The sequence below is a fragment of the Lytechinus pictus genome, chromosome 4 (assembly GCF_037042905.1).
Source record: "Lytechinus pictus isolate F3 Inbred chromosome 4, Lp3.0, whole genome shotgun sequence".
NCBI classification, from domain to species: domain Eukaryota; kingdom Metazoa; phylum Echinodermata; class Echinoidea; order Temnopleuroida; family Toxopneustidae; genus Lytechinus; species Lytechinus pictus.
In genome coordinates, this window is record NC_087248.1 from 21596701 (window position 1) to 21619734 (window position 23034).

The 23034-nt window shown below is 37.1% G+C and overlaps 2 protein-coding genes and 1 long non-coding RNA gene across 3 annotated transcripts in view; 1 reads left to right on the forward strand and 2 right to left on the reverse strand.

The window, feature by feature from the left end:
* The window catches only part of LOC129258312 (calcium-activated chloride channel regulator 1-like), a 22167-nt gene extending 19409 nt beyond the window's left edge, over nucleotides 1-2758 (reverse strand). Inside the window, exon 1 of the mRNA XM_064098633.1 lies at nucleotides 2487-2758. Coding sequence (XP_063954703.1) covers nucleotides 2487-2657 — 171 coding nt within the window. The 5' untranslated portion in view covers nucleotides 2658-2758. The remainder of the gene's footprint in view (nucleotides 1-2486) is intronic.
* Nucleotides 2759-13810: 11052 nt separating this feature from the next.
* Nucleotides 13811-22836, reverse strand: LOC129258311 (calcium-activated chloride channel regulator 1-like). The gene is made up of 3 exons (XM_064098980.1): nucleotides 22716-22836; nucleotides 18320-18544; nucleotides 13811-14844 (listed from the first exon to the last, which is right to left on the reverse strand). Exons 1-3 carry the CDS (start codon nucleotides 22828-22830, stop codon nucleotides 14228-14230), a joined length of 957 nt encoding a protein of 318 aa, XP_063955050.1. The 5' UTR covers nucleotides 22831-22836; the 3' UTR covers nucleotides 13811-14227.
* Nucleotides 22182-22518, forward strand: LOC135153980 (uncharacterized). Its single transcript, XR_010293453.1, has 2 exons — nucleotides 22182-22306; nucleotides 22478-22518. It is a non-coding gene; the product is annotated as an uncharacterized LOC135153980 (long non-coding RNA).
* Nucleotides 22837-23034: the final 198 nt, after the last annotated feature.

The following is a 23034-nucleotide window of genomic DNA, read 5'->3' on the forward strand; positions in this document are numbered from 1 at the left end:
TGAAGAAAATGATGTGATAACGAGTCAAAGGCCTTCTCAAAATCTATAGCTAACAAAAAACCAGGTAGATTAAAATGGGATGTATGAAAAATGACGTCATCTATAGTACGAATGGCTTCACCAATATTTCTACCTTGTATGTAACCCACCTGATCCCCCACAACGATTTCATTAAGTATTTTCTTGATTCGCTTAGCCAAGATTTTTGTTAAAATTTTGTAATCTACGTTAAGAAGGGATATGGGTCTATACTTTTTCAATAAAAGAGGATCTTTCCCATCTTTAGCGATTAATGTAATAACTGCTTGTTTTTGCGACGAGGCCAATTCCCCGGACAAATATGCCTCATTTAAAGCATCTTTAACTAAATCTCCAATATCCGGCCAAAAAGTATAGTAGAACTCCGAAGAAAGACCGTCATTTCCAGGTGATTTGTTATGTTTCAATTCTTTTAAAATTTCTAGACATTCTTTGTTACTTATTACTCCTTCACAAAGTTCTCGAGATGTCTCCGCCAATTCAGGTAATCCTTGAAAAAATTCATCAAAGAGGTTATCCGAACACACGCACTCTACTTTATCATACAACCTACTGTAAAATTTCCTAATTTCTTCACTTATTCTTTTTTCATCACAGCAGATGTTTCCATCTGTGGTTTTAATTTTTTTAATTGAGGTTTTTCTTTTATTACTTTGCATCAACTGGTTGAAATAACGCGAGTCTCTCTCACCACATTCATACCAGGAGGCACGAGATCGAACCTTAAGACCTTCATTAACATAACTATAGATTTCCCTTAATTTCTCTTTTGTATTTTCTAGTTTTTCTAAAATATTTGCATCAGTACGATCTTTCAATTGTTCTTCTAAAAACTGTATTTCTCTTTCTAGATCCGTTTTCATTATCCTTCTTTTATCAGCCAATTTTGTCGAGAATTTTTGTGTAAACCTTCGAATTTTCATTTTTAGAAAATCCCATAACAACCTTTTATCTTTTATTTCAGATTGCAATTCATTTATCAATTCACGAATTTCTTTCTTTAATTCTTTAACAAAATCTTCATTTTCACATAAACTGTTATTAAACTTCCAATATGACCTCTTCCCACCAATAACTTTGGTGGTGGTGATCGATAATGGTGGTGGTGATCGATGATGACAAGTATATCACATGTATGAATTGAAGTTATTGACAAATAAAAACTTCTTAATACAAAAAATCATGATGGAGATGGTGATAGTGGTGATGGCGATGATTATGATGATGATGAGATAATTCTGGAAATGATAATGATCATCATATGATGATCATGGTACATGGAAATGGCAACGATGATGTTGTTGAGAAAACAGTGTAGCGACGGTGATGGTTATAATGACGAGATAGTGGTTATTATGATGGTGGTGATAATTATGGTGATGATAATGATGACGATGATTATCATTATAATGCTTATAATGATGTATGATGACGAGATAATCAATGGTAATTGTGGTGGTAGTGGTAATCGATGATAGTAAGGATCATGATGATGGTGATGATGATAATGGTGATGACGATGATTGTGATGATTAGATAATTGTGATGGTGATGATGATGTTGAGAAAATGGTAGTGATGATAAAGATGATGATGACGATGATTTTGATGATGATCATCGCAATCATGCTTATAATGATGATAATAATGATGGTGACGAGATAATGGTAATTTGGTGGTGGTTGTGATGGAGGTGGTGGTGCTGATCTATGATGATAATGAACATGATTTGATTACGATAATGATGATCGTCATAAAAATGCTTATAATGATGATGATTTTATTGATGATTACGAGATAATGGTAAATATGGTTGTGGTTGTGATGGCGGTGGTGGTGCTGATCTATGATGAAAATCATGATTTGATTATGATGATGATGATGATTAAGTGATAATTGTGATGATGATGATGATGATCATGGTGATGATAATGATTATGATGATAAGGATGAGGTAGTGATGATGTTGATCTATGACGACATAATGGTTATTACGATGGCGGTGGTGGTGGCGATGATGATAATGATGACGAACGTGATCATTATCCTCATAACAATATTATATTGGTGATGATGACCACAATGATGATGATTATGATGATAATGAAATAATGGTGGGGATGAAGATAATGGTGCATGGTGCTGGCGGTGATGAAGATATTTAGATAATGGTGACTATAATGGCGATGGTGGTGTTAAAACTTTATCATATAATCATATATTTAACTTCTTCAATAAAATGAACAAACACATTTGTCAAAACAATGAATAGCAATATATACAGAGAAAACATGCATATATCATATTATCAGCAAGACATACAACCTTAATGCTCTCAGATTGCCTTGCCACGTCGCAAAAAAATATCGTTCTTTTTCGGTGTTTTTTTTAATTCTCATCAAAATTGTGAAATGCATATTAGAAACGTGATAAACGAATCTTACTTACTTTAAGATTTTCGATGATGGTCAGATTCTCTGGCACTTTTCTGTCGATTGCGATGAGCACATTCGAATATCCTCCATCATTTAGGGTGATAACATTCTTCTGACCGGTAGCCATTCCAAGAATAAATATCTGGAGCATCGAAACCAAGAAAACTAACTTTATCCACCCCATCCTGATCTCACATCAGCTTTTACCCCGCAATGCTGATTAAGTACTAGATTCGTAAGTTCTATTAAAATGCAGTTGCTTCCTCATTTACATTTTACGGTTTCTTTGGTCCATCTAGCGGGGGCGAACTGTGATAATGTTTGCTGTTAATGAACCTATTGTAATTCGTCTCATAAACATTCATACAAGTCTAAACAATAACGCAAAGCAATTTTTTTTTTTATTCAGGGTGCTGTGCAAATAATGTGGATGGGTCTTCGAGTATGTTGTATGCAAAGTCAACAATCCACACAGCATGTATCGCAATGCGCAAGCATTCGCAACAGGCACCTATTGTGAGAATTTTTCTTCAATTTCTTTTGCCAAGAATAGAAACTTATACAATATGCAATTTTATGAGGAAATTAATTCAATCCAATTCAACATTTATTCCCAAAGGTAAAAAACATCAATACAATTATAGAAGTTACAGTTACAATGGAGGGAGCAACTACATGTATATAGGTTTCATTTTTTTAATCTTGTTTCAGCTCTTCAGTATAGGCATACACTTGTTATCGTTCATCTGTTTCCTTTCCTCTTTTCTTTGTTTTTCTTTCTTCTTTATTCTTTTCTTTCTTCTTTATATCTTTCTTCCTTCCTTCCTTTCTTTCTTCCTTTCTTTCTTTCTTTCTTCCTTCCTTTCTGTTTCTTTCTTCCTCTCTTTCTTTTTTAGGGGGGACGTACTGTCCCCCCACCTGAAATTTAGGGGGACGCCCCCCGTCCCCCGCTTCCGCCGCCTATGTACTTGATTATGTAACTAAATCATACACTAGATTAAGTTGTTTGACCAAATGCGAGAATACTTAAGATAGAATCAAACTTGTTTGAAGATGCAATTGCACTTTTATCAGACAAAGGTATTAAAAAGAAAAACTTTATTCTAAATGCCTTTCTTTGTCTTCTTACCAAATGTTTCTTTTCTGCCCTATTTATTTATTTTTTAGCTTTCGTTTTACCCCCCCCCCCCCCCCCTCTCTCTCTCTCACTGATTTTTTTATCTAAAAAAATGCAACCACCCTACTAACAACGTCAGCCTCCTTCCTTTATACATCTGCCTGACTGCACGTATCGGGAAAACAAGACTGGTGAAAAATCATAGCTGAATTTAGGAAATCATTAAAAAGGTTCTCGGTAAAAGGTTTAAAAGCTTGTGCGTGTATGTGGGTAGGGTTGTGAGTGTGTGTGTGTGAGGGTGTGCGTGTTTGTGTCGGTGAAGGAGACGAGAAGTAATTTCATTATAGGATTCTACTAAACACATCGAACAAAACCCATTCCCATACACATTTACTCGCCCTAACTATCTTAATACAAACACACTCACACGCAGTACAACACGCTCTCATTACACGATCCGACGAATTCATTTCACATGCGAATACAGAATAATCATTAGAGGATGTACACATAGCTTTAATATCTTTCCGCTACTTTTGGGAATAAAACATGCAACCTGATCAAGAAACCGCTTGTCAAAACAGTCCTTAAGAATATGATTGGTTCTTTTTGCGTTATTTTTTTATGATAAGGACTTGTCAATTTGCCTCTTCACTAAACTAGCTGCTACGCAAATACGCCATAAGTCTGCTGGAGGACATACACAGTCGGATGAGTGAAGCAACACGAAACGACCATTTGGAACTCCTCTTACCAGTCCACTATATGCCCCCCCCCAAAAAAAAAAAAAAAAAAAAAAAAAAAAGTAGTAATAATAACTAAATAAATAATGAATAACTATATATATCTATATATACAGTGCGTCCCACAAAAAACGAAACCGAGGTTTAGCGATGATTTATCATAACTTAATCACAAATATAATAGACAAGTGACCTACCATTGTAAAGCTTAGAATCTCCTCTTTCATCTGAAATTACTTAGATTCCTTATTCACGCATGAGTGAGCAAAAACAATTTGAATAGGGGATAGCAAAAAAGTCATTTGGCGGGCTATATCTGGGTTTCAAAAAGAAAACCACATTTGTAAAAAGTTCAATATCTGTTCTTTAATTTGATACCTCAATTACAGAAAATGATCATGATATAACAAAGTTCTGGTTATTTGAAATAAAGCTTGAATTTCAATAATATCATAAAAATAAGAGGTTCTACAGGCCAGCGTTCAAACTCACTTGACACTCCGTTTTATTGGCGATCAGCCATGCATTAAGTCTTTTGTTAACCACGCGATAGCTTCTGTGGGAAACCGGTGAAAACACGTTTATTTAATGAAATTATGGAAATACAAGCATTGTTTCGAGGGAACATAACTTTTTTACTTCTTGACCATTTTTTGTGTTTAAGGTATCAAATTAAAGAACAGATATTGAACTTTTTAGGCATGTAATTTTCTTTGTGAAATTCAGATACAAATGAGTTTTTGGTGTCCTTTCTTCAAATTATTTTTGCTCACTCATGTGTGAATGGGGAATAATATAAGTAATATCAGATGAAAGAGGAGATTCTAAGCTTTACATTGATAGGTCATTTGTCTATTGTATTTGTGATTAAGTTATGATAAATCATCGCTTAATCTCGGTTTCGTTTTTTCTGGGACGCACTGTAAATACGCACTCTTAAAGGGGAATCCAGCCTTGGCCATAAAATGTTGTGTTGGGAAGGACAAAAATGAATTAAACAGAATGGTGAAAGTTTGAAAGAAATCAGACAAGCAATAGAAAGTTATAGCTGCTTATAAAATTGAGATCACTAATACTATGTAGATTTCAAATTGGCAACTGAGTAAGTAAATTATGACAAGGGGCAAGGACAACTTTCCCATAGGCCATGTACTTTATTATCAGGGATTAGTGGTTTTCTCTTAAGTACCCATTCCCCTGGGGCAGTAATCTATATATCACCCCGGTAGTATATTGTTTCATGTCCTCATGAAAAAAAAAAAAATTGAAATAAATTTTTTGGGAAAAATGACATTTTAGCCATTATATGTATTGGAGTACATGGAAGAGTAGTCCTTGCCTTACATCACTATGACATCCCATATGCGGCCAATTTGAAGACTTCATGGGTATAGTGATTACCAATATTCACAACATTTAAAAATTCATAACTTTCATGTTGTTTGTCCAATATTGTTCAAACTTTCTCCTATCAACTTGTCTGATTTTTCTTTTCCTTATAAAAACCAGTTTTTATTTGGGTTGGATTCCCCTTTAAAAACTTGCTACTAATCACAATGTCACCTGTTACCATTAGTCTGTGGAATACATACAAAGTCAATAAGAGTCATAAACCAAACAATCCTTGAAATTATATTATACACTTACCTCTTGATCGATACTAACAAATAATAGCAAATTTAGAATGAGCCAAGAGATAAACGAATTCATACGTGTATGTGAAGTTTCAAACCCTTGTGGGGGGATAAATACTAATAATGATAATGTAACTTATACGTGTAATAAATAGAGCCCACGTATATCCCATCTCTGTCCCATACACATTTTCATATGTTGTCAGAAAACTGCGTGAGACCTATCACATCCCTAGTCATGTGTGTTATAGCGATATACAGTAGCCCCTACTTGGTTTATGAACAACAAAACAAATATATATAATCTTACCCGGAAATCTTACCTTAAGAATTTATCTTCTCAGGATGACAGCATATCAGATATAGAACACGGGATAGAACAGTTTGGCATAAAAATGAAGTCGGGTTACATGTATTATCATATAGTTAGTGGAATTGGAAATGAAAGCTTGCCTTTACGTATGTTTAACGAAAATATTTTAAAGGCAGACACCAGTCAAAAGAGCCAGACATCCCCCCCCCCCCCCTCTCTCTCTCTCTCCCAGCACGCGACGGGGAGTTTGTTTAATGTCACCCGCAACGTTCGGCACGCGCATAATGGGACACTAACTTGGAACGATTTTTGTGAGAAATACGGCGAACATGTGGTTGGAAAATTGGTTATATCTCCAGAAAATGCACGTATATTCAGCTAAATTTGGTATCAGTGTAAAGCATGAACTATAACAAAGACCGTCTTGGTATTTACAGCGCAGCAATCGGCAGCAATTTGTGAAAGAAATGCTCGTGAAAAAAAATGCTAAAACCCCCCATTGTCAAATGGTTTCGTCCAAAACTGCCTCTAAAGGGATTATCATTTTATCTTGAAAATCTTTGATCACTTAAAACAATCATTCATCAAAGAGCACTGTGAACTAGAAATAAATTAAGCAATCCGTTTTGTTAAAACAGTGAAATATCTAAAACGTGTCATTTACACATGCGGTGGCCGTAAAGAGTCATTTTCCGGTAATATTGAATAAAAATGGGCAACTAATAATCCATTTAATGGAGAAATATTGTATGGAGGCATTCTACAGGTTCTTATCTTTGCTTAGAACATGAAAAAAACAGTATTTGTTTCATGACCAAAAACCAGTTTTGGCGCACTTTTGCTCTCTCCTTGCCCACTGTGCGCCGGTGCTTTAAACACTAGTCCACAGAGACGGGTTAGTGGCTAGGGCGACCCCGATTCGACTGATAATCAGATAAACAGATTGTCGACACTATACCCATTTTTAATTTTTAACGGGTGTAGGTGGGTTTTGAACAATGACAAGTCGCCATGTCCCAGCTAGATCAAAGCTATTGCTTAGATACAGGACATGTACAATAGCCTTAGCAACTCCTGTGTTGCCAAGGTTCCCCAGAGCTACCTGCCCTTTTGGAAAAAATTGTAATGTCGAACAAATGTCTCTGTCAGGAATCGAACCCGGGCTCTGCTTGGGGCCCCCACCCGTCAAAGGAAATTGAAAATTGGTATAGTGTCGAAAATGTGTCTATCTGGCGGTCAGTCGAATCGGGATCGCCCTAGCCACTAACCTGTTTCTGTGGTCTAGTGGTTAAGGCACCGGCGTTCGTAGCTGTGGGCTCGGGTTTGATCCCCCGGCAGAGACATTTTTCGGCATCACCAATTTTTCCAAAAGGGCGGGTAGCTCTTGGGAACCTTGATTTAAGCTACGCCTACCACTGTTCTCTTCATTCATTTATTTCACATATCTAAATACAAGAGTTGTCAAGGCTGTTGCACATGCATAATTTCTCACTATATATATGTTTATATATATATATAAAAATGAATAGATCAAGAATAAACTAACAATAAACAATGAAATCAATAACAAATATATCAAGAAAAAAATAAACAAAAAGGAAGAAAAATATAAATGTTTGGAGATAATCCATGCAATACTCCATCGCATTTGTTTGCAATAAGCAAAAAACAAAGAAACCATTAAAACTTTAATAGGTAGAAGTGAACCAGTGAGAATGCAAATAAAAAACTCCCTAATTAAGATCAGCATCGAGTTATGGAACGTCTTTCTGTTCCTTAAAAGATACAACGTAAAGGGCTGTGTCATAATGACGTCTGAATTATCAACAAATAAAAGTAAGCACTTATCTTACATGTATATAAAATGCTTATATTCATATTTGAATATTAAACCAGCTCGGCACATCACGAAAAACCAGTATATAAGTACAGGTTGCATTGGTAACTTAAAAACACAATATAAATACATTCTTGTGCCGTTTATTGATTCATCTACAGGAATATTGCGATAACAGCATAATCCTTGTGGAGTACAAACCAAATCAAAGCGATGATAATCATGATAATTTAACCGTGTATATTTTGCAATAGATTTTTAACTACAGAGTAAACATAACGGTAAGCACGACACCATATAACCTTAGGAAATACAGGATGGATATTTTAACTGAGTATTGAACTTGACGAAATATAGAATGGATAAAAATATTTAAACTGAGTATACATTTAATAAACATAATTACAATGTGTTCCCTTATAATAACGATTTGGAATATGATTGATACGATTGAAATTAACTTATTTGGATTCAACAAAAACAGGTGCTAGATTTTAAAGGTCAAGTCCACCCCAGAAAACTTTTGAATTGAATCAATAGAGAAGAATCAAAGAAACATAACGCTAATAATTTCATCAAAATCGGATGTAAAATAAGAAAGTTATGACATTTTGAAGTTTCGCTTATTTTTCAGACAACAGTTGGTATCCACAATCTAGAGACATGCAAATGACAGAGTCGATGATGTCAAGCTCTCACATTTTCTTTTGTTTCTTATTGTTTGAATTGTACAATATTTCAATTTTTACAGATTTGCAATAATGACCAACTTGACTGAACCGTAAAGTGTTTAAACAATGGTAACTACACACGTTCAGGGAGTAATAGAATATTGTTTCACATTACAAAGATGGAAAATAATAATTTTTCATATTTCAGATAATAAAATACAAAACAAAAGTGAGTAAATGATGTCATCACTCCCCTCATTTGCATACAGACCAGGATGGGCAGATAATTGTTTTGTAAAATTAAGCGAAAATGTCATAGCTTTCTTATTTTACATCCGATTTTGATGAAATTTTCAATATTTTGCTTGTTGGATTTTTCTCTTTTATCAAAATCATCTTTCTGTTGGGGGGGGGGACTTGTCCTTTAACAGTCATGTTATTTTCCCATCGATTGAAATATATACAAAAGTTGGTATAGCAGATCATTATGGATGAGAAAACTCGCCACTAAAGAAATGTATGTACATGCGTATGTACAAAGGTAATCATGCACAGCGTGATTACAACAAAATGAATCCCAATCTCGAATTTTAGTGGAAATTTTTTTATATCTTTTGTTACGATACTGCAACAAATAATTAGGAAGATTTGATTTGAATTTCCTTTTTTTTATTATAGGAAATAATTACACATTAAGAATCATAAATAAAACAAAATATCTTACAACAATCTCTTGAAATCAGTTCTGGCGTTATTCCGAATTTATGATCCAAATGATAAAATCCCAGTTGGCTGGCGAAAATTCACAATGATGGCGATGATGAAACTGATGTTGAAAAACGATGAAACAAGAGTCACTGTAACGAGTTGAAGTGTCCGCGAAGACGATGTTGATGATGATTAACAGTCAAATCCAGCAATCCATGGGTTGAAAATTAATCAGGTTGATGATGTTGATGATCTCGATGAGAACTGAGAATTCCTCTCTCAAAATAACTGCAAACAGTTCATTGATGGCGGGCAAATAATTCCACAGAAGATAAATATTCCAGGTGGATATAAACTCTGCACTGACATAAAGTCTGGCATGAAACCCTGAGTTCTGATCTGATGTGATGAAGTGATCTGATATGAACAAGTGATCTAGTATGATGTGATGATGTCTTCGAAGAAACTCCAGCTATATATGCACATTTCAGCTATTCTAGAACATTCACTATTCTAGATTATTCTAGTATTCACTACTATGGAAGGTTCTAGTATTGTCTACAGTCCACATTTCTAAAACATTCCTGAATGACCTCAGTGAAATCAACACATAGCTAATCCTATTATGTATTTCCACTACCAATACAAGACTAATATAAAGCAATCCCTATTGTTTAGCAGTCTGTATTGTCTCTCTTCCACTGCCTGATGAATCTATTGTTTGCTTTTCCCTATTCAAAAATAAAACTCCTTGGCCTTTAAATAGGCAAGAGGCCTGCAAACAAAAGCTTTTACAAACATGTTCTGGAATATTCTGTATCATTCCAAAATATCCTTAAAGAGGAAATAACTAAATAAATGAATGTAATTGCTCTTACAATTCTTCTTATATGTAACACTTTTTACCCAACTAAAAACATAATAAGTTTCTAACCAAACAATATCGTGTTAATTTGCTCCTGCATGAACTAGGCTGCTCACAAAACTACCCCCCCAAAAAAAAAAAAAAATAATAATAATAATAATCCCTAGAGTTGGATAGTATTTGATAGCGTACTTTAGCATCCACTTCGCAGTCGCTTTCTGCAACGTACATAATATATAAAACATACTAGAGGTCATTGTCGAAGGTTGATGAACCGGGTCAGTACACCGTCTTAAGATTCGGGCCGGACAAAATTGCAAATATTTCGTTTGTCCAGAGTCATGTGCCGGCCGCACAGAAACGTTGTTATCCTAACATAGAGCTAACAGTAAAGCCTAATCACATCTTTCAGATTAGGTAATTCATTGTTGTATTATTAGGGATGGTTGCCACATTACCGATTGTAACGGGGCCTCTGTAAGCGCACTGTTAGCGCTAATAACGTTTCTGTGCGGTCAGTACAGGACGACACTGTTTTTGTTTTTTATGGTTTGAATTGTACAATATTTCAATTTTTACAGCTTTGACAATAATGACCAACTTGACTGAACCGTAAAGTGTTTAAACAATTGTAACTACACATGTTCAGGGAGGAATAGGATATTGTTTCACAAGACAAAGAGGGGAAAATTAGAACTTTTCATATTTCAGATAACAAAATACAAAAGAAAAGTCAGTAAATTATGTCATCACTCCCCTCATTTGCATCGAGACCAGGATGGGCAGATAATTGTTTTTGTGAAATCAAGCGAAAATTAAAAATGTCATAGCTTTCCTTTTTTACATCCGATTTTGATGAAATTTTCACTATTTTGCTTGTTGGATTTTTCTCTTTTATCAAAATTAATTTTCTGCTGGGGGGGGGGGGCTTGTCCTTTAACAGTCATGTTATTTTCCCATCGATTGAAATATGTACAAAGGTTGGTATAGCAGATCACAATGGATTAGAAAACTCGCCACAAAAAAAATGTATATACATGCGTATGTACAAAGGTAATCATGCACAGCGTGATTACGACAAAATGAATCCCAATTTCGAATTTTAGTGAAAACGATTTTATATCTGTTTACCCAACTAAAAACAGACAAGATTCTAACCAAACAATATCGTGTTAATTTGCTCCTATATGAACTAGGTTGCTCACAAAACTAACCCCCAAAACCTAATCCCTAGAGTTGGATAGTCTTTGATAGCGTACTTTAGCATCCACTTCGCAGTCGCTTTCTGCAACGTACATAATGTATAAAACATACTAGAGGTCATTGTCGAAGGTTGATGAACCGGGTCAGTACACCGTCTTAAGATTCGGGCCGGACAAAATTGCAAATATTTCGTTTGTCCAGAGTCCTGTGCCGGCCGCACAGAAACGTTGTTATCCTAACATAGAGCTAACAGTAAAGCCTAGTCACATCTTTCAGATTAGGTAATGCATTGTTTTATTATTAGGGATGGTTGCCACATTACCGATTGTAACCATGGTAACGGGGCCTCTGTAAGCGCACTGTTAGCGCTAACAACGCTTCTGTGCGGTCAGTACAGGACGACACTGTTTTTGTTTTTTATGGTTTGAATTGTACAATATTTCAATTTTTACAGCTTTGACAATAATGACCAACTTGACTGAACCGTAAAGTGTTTAAACAATTGTAACTACACATGTTCAGGGAGGAATATGATATTGTTTCACAAGACAAAGAGGGAAAAATTATAACTTTTCATATTTCAGATAACAAAATACAAAAGAAAAGTCAGTAAATGATGTCATCACTCCCCTCATTTGCATCGAGACCAGGATGGGCAGATAATTGTTTTTGTGAAATCAAGCGAAAATTAAAAATGTCATAGCTTTCTTATTTCACATCCGATTTTGATGAAATTTTCACTATTTTGCTTGTTGGATTTTTCTCTTTTATCATAATTAACTTTCTGCTGGGGGGGGGGGGGGGCTTGTCCTTTAACAGTCATGTTATTTTCCCATCGATTGAAATATGTACAAAGGTTGGTATAGCAGATCACTATGGATGAGAAAACTCGCCACAAAAAAAATGTATATACATGCGTATGTACAAAGGTAATCATGCACAGCGTGATTACGACAAAATGAATCCCAATTTCGAATTTTAGTGAAAACGATTTTATATCTGTTTACCAAACTAAAAACAGACAAGATTCTAACCAAACAATATCGTGTTAATTTGCTCCTACATGAACAAGGCTGCTCACAAAACTAACCCCCAATACCTAATCCCTAGAGTTGGATAGTCTTTGATAGCGTACTTTAGCATCCACTTCGCAGTCGCTTTCTGCAACGTACATAATGTATAAAACATACTAGAGGTCATTGTCGAAGGTTGATGAACCGGGTCAGTACATCGTCTTAAGATTCGGGCCGGACAAAATTGCTAATATTTCGTTTGTCAAGAGTCCTGCGCCGGCCGCGCAGAAACGTTGTTATCCTAACATAGCGCCAACAGTAAAGCCTAGTCACATCTTTCGGTTTGTCAAGTCAAAACATATATTTCAATGTGTAGGTAATGCATTGTTTTATTATTAGGGATCGCTGCCACATTACCGATTGTAACTGGGCCTCTGTAAGCGCACTGTTAGCGCTAATAACGTTTCTGTGCGGTCAGTACCGACGACACTGATTTGATTCACCAATATTCGACAAAGGTTGCTTTGAGAAGCTCTTTTTGACAAAAGATTCTCAGCGTTATAGAAAACGTCTGCGATCTGATTGCTGAAATGCCTTTAATACCAAATTGGGCAAAAGGAATTTTACACAGTCTTTTGAAGTTTACAAATATCTAGTAGATATCGATAACAACTAGAACGTGATGATTTTTAAGAAGAAGGATAATTAGCCAACAATCCATCAATAGCTGGTGTTTTATCATGGATCCGATGAATATAGGCGTGTTTTCTACAAGATTCTCACTTTATAGGGGGAATAAGTAGGGACAAACTTGTCCGAGAGCGTTGGGGGTACCCACTACCATCTCTAGTAAAGTCCATGCCATTACCAAACATCATGCGATCGCGAATTTGGCAGTGTCATATTACAGACGTTCTACATCTGGGCCAGGAAACTCCTCGAGTTTCTTCCAGGATACGATTCATCACATTACGCTACAGTCGAACGTCACCGGCGAAACAATACATCAAACCATGGACCTATTAATCTCTTACCTTACTACCAATGAGATATCATCGATCGGTCTGCAGGGAAGCGTTTTATCAACATTATCTGTCCAACAAGTTGTCAGATCCGAAAACTTTCCTTGATTTTGATTGGCTGAATATCATTGTTACTGTGGTAACTGTCGGATAAAACTTCCGACAAGTCCATTCATGAAACGCTCCTCTGGAGCCGGCTGGACGTGCCTGTGTGACTTTGACTCTACATTTTCAATCCTTTTTATTAACGCATTTCTATGTGAGTAGTGAAGGAAACGTGAAGACAAAAAGTGGTCAATAAGTAGATTTCGTTTAAGTACATAAGCCTTCCATGAATCATTTCAAAAATATATTTGCTATTATAAAAGAATCTTATAGGATCTTGAAATATGTATTTACGGGAAGGGTGGGTACTAAATTCCAGTTTTGCTCTCAACAAAATAGTTCTACGTGTGTCAAGCTGTGGTCTCTTTACCGCGATGAAATTGAACAAGCAATACATGGGAACTGTGCGTTGTTTAGACAAAATGATCCAGTACATTTAATAGGAATTTACATTCACCAAAAATGAAAATATTAATCGTTTCTACTGCCTTCTTTCACACTATTCACATGTTGCGGGAGCAAATTATATTGGAGTAAAAGTGGGGTTGCTATAGGTTGGATTTACTTTCTCCACCCCTCCACTTTGGATCCCATCCTCTGTTTTGAATTTCACGGGATACTTGCGTCTGTAAGAGATCCAAACGCAAACGATAGGAATGCAAATTCCAGCGAGGACCCCCGCTACGACCGCGCACCATATACCGATGTATTTTTTATCGGGGTGAAATTCCGGTTCATTAGTCGGTTTGGAATTCGACTCGTCTGGTGTAGTCAGATTGGTAGATGATTGGCCTGCCATAGTTGGGCTGGTAGACGATTCACCCAGTGTTGTCGGATTGGTGGATGATTGGTATTGGGTAGTTGGTTCGATAGGCTCTGGTATAAAGCGGATTGACAAGGAAGCGAAATTCGACAGATCTCCTCCATTTCCAGCCTCATCCCACGCCCTTATTGCGAAGTTGTACACAATACCTTGCCCTCTTTCTGGTAGGGTAACGGTGATGGTTTCAGTAACCCCTGATGGGTTGATGTTGGCGAGGTTCCCGTAGACTAGTTGATCTTGTGTAACCTCATGACAACTACCAAAGTTGTTTCGGAGGTCAAAGAAATTGGTAGAATAGCGGAGCTCGTATCTGGATGCTGTTGAGATTGCAACGAAAAATATGTATGATCAATGTTGTTACTGAAGGATTTTTCCTGTTTCCATTTATCGCCTGGAAAATGGTCATTGCTTTTCTTACGTTTCACCAAACCCGATAATAAATGATTGTAGCTATTGTCGAGCTCCTAAATGTTCTCTTTCTTTCCAACAGTCCAAAGGCCAGTCGTTTTAAGGCAAAAGCTTAAGATCAATTATGCAATTTTTGTATGATGATTAGACCTAGAATGTAAATAAACTGGGTTATACCTTGTAACATAACTATTTTAAATGTAGAAGAAATCGTATATTCCATACCTTGTAGCTTAAAATTGAAAGTTATCGGGGAAGTTCATGCAACGTAAATCCAGATCCTTTATTTTTTTCTAACCAACGTTAAGAAATCCAGCCGTTTGCTCATTTTGTAACTTAACAATGATGGCATAAAACATGACTCAGGGCCCTTTGTATATACAAGTGTGCTATCAGCCTATCAAATTCAATGATTTCAGTAGCTTTATAACATGTGATATGAAACGGATCCAAGAATTTCTTGGTGTACCCCGGCCAGATACAATACCAATGAACTTGCTAACATGCAAGTAGTGTGTGTATAATGATGGGCCCATCCTATACTGTTTTATACTGCATTTTCTAGTTTACATAATGTTTTTAAATCATTTTGAAAGAAAGATAACAAAATCTATATAGTTCATGCAGTTAAACATGAGATCTGAGGTCAGATTCCTTATTCCCACATCTTGTGAATTCTAAAGCGTGAATTTGACACCTTAAGCCCCTTTCACAATTGATGTACGACTATTTGCGAACTTTTGGTTGCGCGACAGGCTGCAACAGGCATCAATCGCTATTCATCTCATAAGATCGCACATAGGCTTTCACAAATGCAACAAAAACAACGAGTAAACTCCGTTGCACGAATAAGTCGCATAATTATGCTCGTATTGTGCCCGTGTGAGTGGTCGTGCGATCACATAAGAGTGATGGACGAGGGATTGCGAGTGGTTTCATATCAGTCTCAATAGTTGCACGACTGATTACATAGTCATGAGAGTGAGACAATGTGATTGCTCGTACGTTTGAATGAAACGAGTGCGAGTGTTCGTGTGGTTAATGTGAGTTAAGCCCCTTTCACAATTGACGTACGACATGTTTACGACCACCTGCAACAGTTTTTTCTTGTTGTTGCACGATCGATCCCTTGGTGTCTTGCGAGCACTCGCAGTCGTTGTAGACGATCGCATAAACTCGAGGTGGTCGGAGGTGATCGTGACTGGTCGCATCTGAACTTTGAACATGTTCAAAATCCAAACGCGATCAAATACGATTGATTCACTCGCAACAGGTCGTACCATCGGTCGGGCGATCATCGTGTGAGTGTTGTTCAACGTTGTACGACTTGGTGCGAGAGGTGGCACAACTAAGTATAGTCGCATTTAGTCGACTGGAGGTCGTACAACACTTGCACATGTGCTGGAGACCTACAGAGACCAGTCTTGCGACTGGGTGCGATAATATGAGACTGTTGCAAGACCGATCGAAATTACGGCTTACTACATTCCACTACCGTTGCATTCGCATGTATGCGACCGTTCAGCCCCTTTCACAATTGACGTCCGACCAGTTTACGACCGCCTGCAACAGTTTTTTCTTGTTGTTGCACGATCGATCTCTTGGTGTCTTGCGAGCACTCGCAGTCGTTGTAGACGGTCGCACGAACTCGAGGTGGTCGTGGCTGGTCACATCTGAACTTTGAACATGTTCAAAATCCGAACGCGATCAAATACGATCGATTCACTCCCATCAGGCCGTACCCGGGGTCGTACCATCGGTCGGGCGATCATCGTGCGAGTGTTGTTCAACGTTGTACGACTTGGTGCGAGAGGTGGCACAACTAAGTAGTCGCATTTACTTGACTGGAGGTCGTGCAACACTTGCACATGTGCAAGCGACCTACATGTACAGAGACCTGTCTTGCGACTGGTTGCGATAATAATATGGGCCATAAGACTGTTGCAAGACCGATCGCAACGGCTTACAACATTGCACTACCATTTCATTCGCATGTATGCGACCGTTCCACTCGCAATCCCTCGTGCAACACTCGCATGTGATCGCACGAGCACAATAAGAGCATATGCGACTTACTCGTGCAACGGGGTTTACTGGTTGTTTTTGTTGTACGACAGCTGTTGCAACTGTGAAAGCCTCTGTGCGATCTTATGAGATGACTAGCGATTGATGCCTGTTGCAGCCTGTCGCACGACCAAAAGGTCGCAAATGGTCGTACGTCAATTGTGAAAGGGGCTTTACAGACCAATTCGAACTCAGAGTAATGTAATATAGCAGCCATAGCCTGGGGCTTCCAATGGGCTGTCAGCCAATCTGCAGTGAGCTAGGTGCGCGTATGTACATATCATTTTATTTTAATGAGCTAATAAAACCTGCACCATTACAAATTTATGTAACAATTAGCTATCCATAATTATATCACAGCTTTAGAAGAGTTTATTTTAAACCCGAATCCAGTATACGGGCCTATTTGCTAAGGGAGGAATGCCCTTTACCCTATTTTCTCTAGGTTTTATTTGTGTTTTAAAATACAAAAATATAAACTTTTCTTGCCCTTTTAATTTCGTGCAGTTTATATTACAATTTTTTTCTTATATTTTCTGCCCTCTCTTTAATTCATTCTTAACTCCTATTTTGTAACATCGAGGAACGGTCGCATACATGCGAATGCAACCATTGCAACGGTAGTGCAATGTCGTAAGCCGTGTTGCGATCGGTCTTGCAACAGTCTTATGGCCTATTATTATCTCACCCAGTCGCAAGACTGGTCTCTGTAGGTCGCTAGCACATGCGCAAGTGGTGTACGACCTCAGGTTGACTAAATGCGACTTAGTTGTGCCACCTCTCGCATCAAGTTGTACAACGTTGAACAACACTCACATGATGATCGGCTGACCGATCTGATGCGTGTGAATCGATCGTATTTGACCGCGTTTGGATTTTGAGCATGTTCAAAGTTCAGATGTGACCAGTCACGATCACCTTGAGTTCGTGCGATCGTCTACAACGACTGCGAGTGTTCGCAAGACACTAAGAGATCGATCGTGCAACAACAAGAAAAAACTGTTGCAGGCGGTCGTAAACTGGTCGTACGTCAATTGTGAAAGGGGCTTACAGCTGTTCGTAAAATTAATGGTAACAACTAATAGGCATTTATACATTATAACGCCATCTATCTATAGATAATATATTCCGATTCTCAATATTACTATAACCTTGCCTAGTTCGAGCTGCCTTCCAGCACTCAGTGCATCAAGTTGTTTGTTTGTTTGTTTTTCTCACTTGTTCACGCTCATTAAAATGGAATACTCTATTCCAGGTTAAGCGCTATATAAAGTAACAATAGCCGTATCATTATCGTCATAAGAAAGGAAGCTTTTTTACCCGTTCCTTGGTCTAGGTCATCTCCTACAGCAGTCCAGCTGAGTGTCACTGTGCTGTTATCGTATGAAAATGAGGTATAGACCAGGTCACGAATACGGGACGGTGGAAGGATGTCTGGAGCGTAAGGTCTGTAGCCTTCGACCTTGAAGACACCCCCTGATGCTGTACGCATGAAAGACTGTGCTGCTGCCGGAACCGAATCGCTAGATTCAGCTGACCTCCTCTCTATGAATTTCAAAAATAAATTATTAAGAGGCATGATTTTTTTCATCACGTTCTCTGAGCATTTGATGTTGGAGCACTCGATGGGGCTTACATTAACAAGCAGGGCATACAGTGTGAAGAATATAATTATTCTGATACATATAGTTTGGCCATTAGCCCGTATTCTGAAGTCTGGCTTGACTTAGGTCATGGTCTCACTCTGTGCAAAAAGTATGGGCAGCCAAAAATGTTGAAATCCTGTCAATATTGTATTTTTGATATATTAAGTTTGCTCTTCATCAGAATATAATGGCAAAGAAAAATAATTCGGTTGTTATTCCAGCAAGGTAATGAATGATCAAAGTAACAGTTGAACTGATATATCAAACCTGTACTGTTAAAGATTTCTGTCGCAATTGGCGTTTCATGGTTAAACCGCAACTTTGGTCCAGAATATGAATTAAACCCCGAGTTCAAAATATGAACCAATGTGCCAAATAGATAGGAAAATTGAAATTTCATATGCCATACTCGTCCAATATGTCAAACGAGAATGTGCGTCTATTTATCACGTTTGTGATATTTTAAACATTCAAAAAAGTATTTCATTTCAAGATTTCATCGTGTCCTCTTTAGCTGAATATGTCTACAGAAATGGGGCTTTGGGGGAAGATCTAAGATATGTCACCAAGTTGACTTTAAGACACCCTAAAAAACACATATTTCGGCAGTTACAGTGAATTTCATCGATTTTTATTGTTATTTAATCGTTTAATTTCCATATCAAATCTCCATTTTTTACCCCAATTTTACCAACTGAAAGAGCTGTGCGCGTGCATCTGCGTGTGCGTTTTTGCTTATTTTCGTTTAATGTACATATTTGTAGTTTATAATTTTTCCTCATTATACATTCTCATTAATTAAGTGCCTTGTCCCACTCACAAACTTTGCTTCTTAGGGGTTCTAAAAACCTTTAATATATATTACACACACACACACATATATATATATAACCTACATACACACACACACACACACATATAGGGTTGGAACTACCCCTTATCGACCACCTAATTTTCTAAGAATCGTATCTGCGAAAATATCTATCAGTTTTAGCCAGTTTTCGTCTCATTTGTGCAGACATTTGAGCAGATCAGATTCCCATGTTTTTCGATCGGCGACTCCGATTCAATCCGCGTTTATATCGGCGAACAACGAATACGATGATTTTACATTTGCTCATTTGCACCCTTCTTTTGAAACCGACCACCCGCGATACACTCAGTTTACGGCCGATTCTTGTCGCGGTGGCGAAATATTTTGACTCTTCAAAATCAGTTGTATGATGTCAAAACGCTAATTGATCGTCTCACTACTTCCACTGCGAGCTCCGGCACATGATTCGACGATTGACGACGGATATTTGTTCTAAAGCCGTTTCCAATCGGATTTCTTGGTATGAACATCTGTTTTTCGGCGGGGTTCGGGTCAAGTCAAAACAATTTTGATAAATTCTACAAAATTTTTATCTTTTTCACTCGTAAAATAAATTCTTGCCGTTCCTATGGACACTGCGCCTACTCTCCCGCGCGTATCGTTTGCAATACGCAATAATTTTAATGCGCGCAAGGTATTCGGTTTCAAAAGAGGTGGTCGATATGTGGTGGTCTCACTATATATCATCCTCCAGCTTACGATATCTATTTCATGAATATTCATATTCATTGTGACATAAATTACATGCGCATTCACCACCTAGCAACCAATGTTTTCATTTTGCAATTTGTGACACTTTCATTAAGAACGAGATAGGATACGGTAGGCATCCTACTTTACTACCACAATAGCCTGTAATTACAGGTATGTCTTCTTCATTTATATAATAATTCTTTTAATCGAATTAATTATTTGTTATTCATTAATTAATTGATTTATTTAGTCATTGATCTGTTCAACTTCATGATAAGTCATTGATGTGCAAGATAAACTTGGATGTTGTATCTCATTATATTTTTCAGACCGCTTCTGACGAATTCTTAATAAAGACGAAAGCTAAAGCTAAGAATGGTGTCCTGCGTCATCTTTTGAGTTGACCTCATCTCATTATGTTTCATACTCACACCTCAAGAGCGTTTGGTACAAGTAAACTTGTCATCACATTATATATATATATATGTATATATATATATATATATATATATGTGTGTGTGTGTGTGTGAAGAGTAGAGTAGAATCAAGGATGAAGCAAAGTATACACTATGTTGTAAAGCTTTCGGCCCTGGCCTTCTTCAGTTTTTATTTGCTAAACAAAACAAATAAAGCAAATCATAGAATAAGCAACAGAACAAACATAATGTAAATAATAAACTTGTCACCCATCCCACACCTTCTCTGGAATCCCTTATAGTCAAACCCTCCGTATCCGCCGAATCTGTTCAGAAGATGACAAGACTAATTCCGCACTATCTCAACTAAAAGACCACTTAACATCCCGCCAATATGACCCAAGTCTAGTTGAGAAGGGCATCAACAAAGGCAAACTCATACCACGTTCGGAACTGCTATCCTACAAAAAGACAAATCAAACAACACGTACACCATTTGTCCTAACCTACCATCCAAATATGAAGCCCTTATCTAAAATTATCCACAAACACCTCCCAGTCCTCCATCAAGATAAGGCAATGAAAGACTTGTTTAAGGACCCACCCATGATTGCGTTTCGCAGATGTAGATCTCTCAAAGACCTTTTGGTATCATCAAGGATCCCCAACTTAGACATATCGACCCCTGAAAATCCCCAACAGATAGGTTCAACTAAATGCAGTGCACGTAAATGTTGCATCTGCCCATTCATTGAAGAAACTACTCATTTTACTAGCACAGTCACCGGCCAAAGGTTTCCCATTACCCAACATATTCACTGCAAGTCCAACTTTGTAATATATCTCATAACCTGCAAGAAATGCAAGATGCAATATGTGGGAAAAACCACAACCACCCTATACACAAGAATGAGCAACACCAAATCCGATATAAAAAAGTTCAACACCAGCTGAAGAAAAGACATACCCATTGCCTCCCACTTCAACAAAGAAGGCCACTCCATCGAACACATGCAGGTCACTGGTATAGAATCAATCCGCAATAAAGATGCTACCGTAATTCTAAGAAGGGAATCCTTCTGGATTCTCAAGTTGAAAACCCTTAAACCGAATGGTATTAATGTAGATGAATGAAGATCGGAAGATGTTTCTCTTCCCTTCCTATACCTTCCTTCTTTCTTTTCTTTTTTCCTTTCTTTCTCTCTTTCTTTCTCTAACAATTTATTTCTATCTTTCCTTCTTACTTTTTTTTTCTTCTTCTTCTTCTTCTTCTTTTCTTCTTCTTCTGTTTCTTCTTCTTCCACTTCCTCTTCATTCCTCTTTCGATGTCTGTCCTTCATTCATCTGGTCTGGACCTTAATTTTTGTGTTTTTGTATACTTGAATTATTATATACATTTTGTTTTATTGTGCCGTCCATGTATCTCATACATGTATTTCTACGCCATTTTGTAAAAATATCGAAATATGAATAAAGAGTAATATTTTTTTACCTTATATACTACATGTCCCACGTTACGCCACACCTTTCCACCTTGTATTGTTCTTAGTTCTGCTCAAATGCACACAATTTTCTGAGTACGCCCTCTTCGCTTTTAATACGTTTTACTTTGTAAATAACACACGCACGGTACACAACACAACCCTAATTCAGAAGAATTTGCTATGACCCATGTCAGGTACTAATTCACCTTACTTTTTATTTCTGTTGAGTATGATCCTTTGTTATTCCGTGTATTACCATATGATTTCTCTTATTGTTTCGTTTTGCTTTTGCTTTAATTTGCTATTATTTACATTATGTTTGTTCTGTTGCTTATTCTATGATTTGCTTTATTTGTTTTGTTTAGCAAATAAAAACTGAAGAAGGCCAGGGCCGAAAGCTTTACAACATAGTGTATACTTTGCTTCATCCTTGATTCTACTCTACTCTTCACACATATATTATAAACAATGATCAAAGCGATTGGTACATATATCCACGCCTCTCTCGTTATTATATATATATATATACACTTATATTAGGCGCAGATAAATGGATGTGGGGGTGGGGCGAAGGGATCTTGACAATTATCAAACAAGACAAACCTCTCCATGATCCTCCTTCTACAGCAATGTATCCTGTAACATTGACCTTGACATCATGTCTACCATTATCTTGGAAATCCGTGAAGTATCCTGAATATGCTCCGTCATCTTTCATAACGTCGCAACCTGCAGTGATAAAATAAATTTGATTGGACGTTGTATGCAATTCTGATATAATCTCTCAAAAGTCAGGGAATGTTGAACATTCGGATGGGAATATGAAACACTTAACTATTTCAACAGAACAGAGTAAAGTGGTAGAAAATGATATCAATTAAATTATACAAACAATATAAATTGAGGCATGTACAATATATGA

Bases quoted from the DNA above. Each gene is read 5' to 3' on its own strand.
- LOC129258311 (XM_064098980.1), bottom strand. From the start codon at position 22,830: ATGAAAGATGACGGAGCATATTCAGGATACTTCACGGATTTCCAAGAT. The intron at 18,545-22,715 runs GTTTGTCTTGTT...TGAAATTCATAG, and splicing joins AGAAGGAGGATCATGGAGAG to AGAGGAGGTCAGCTGAATCT. The intron at 14,845-18,319 runs GTAAAAAAGCTT...CAATCTCAACAG, and splicing joins TGACCTAGACCAAGGAACGG to CATCCAGATACGAGCTCCGC.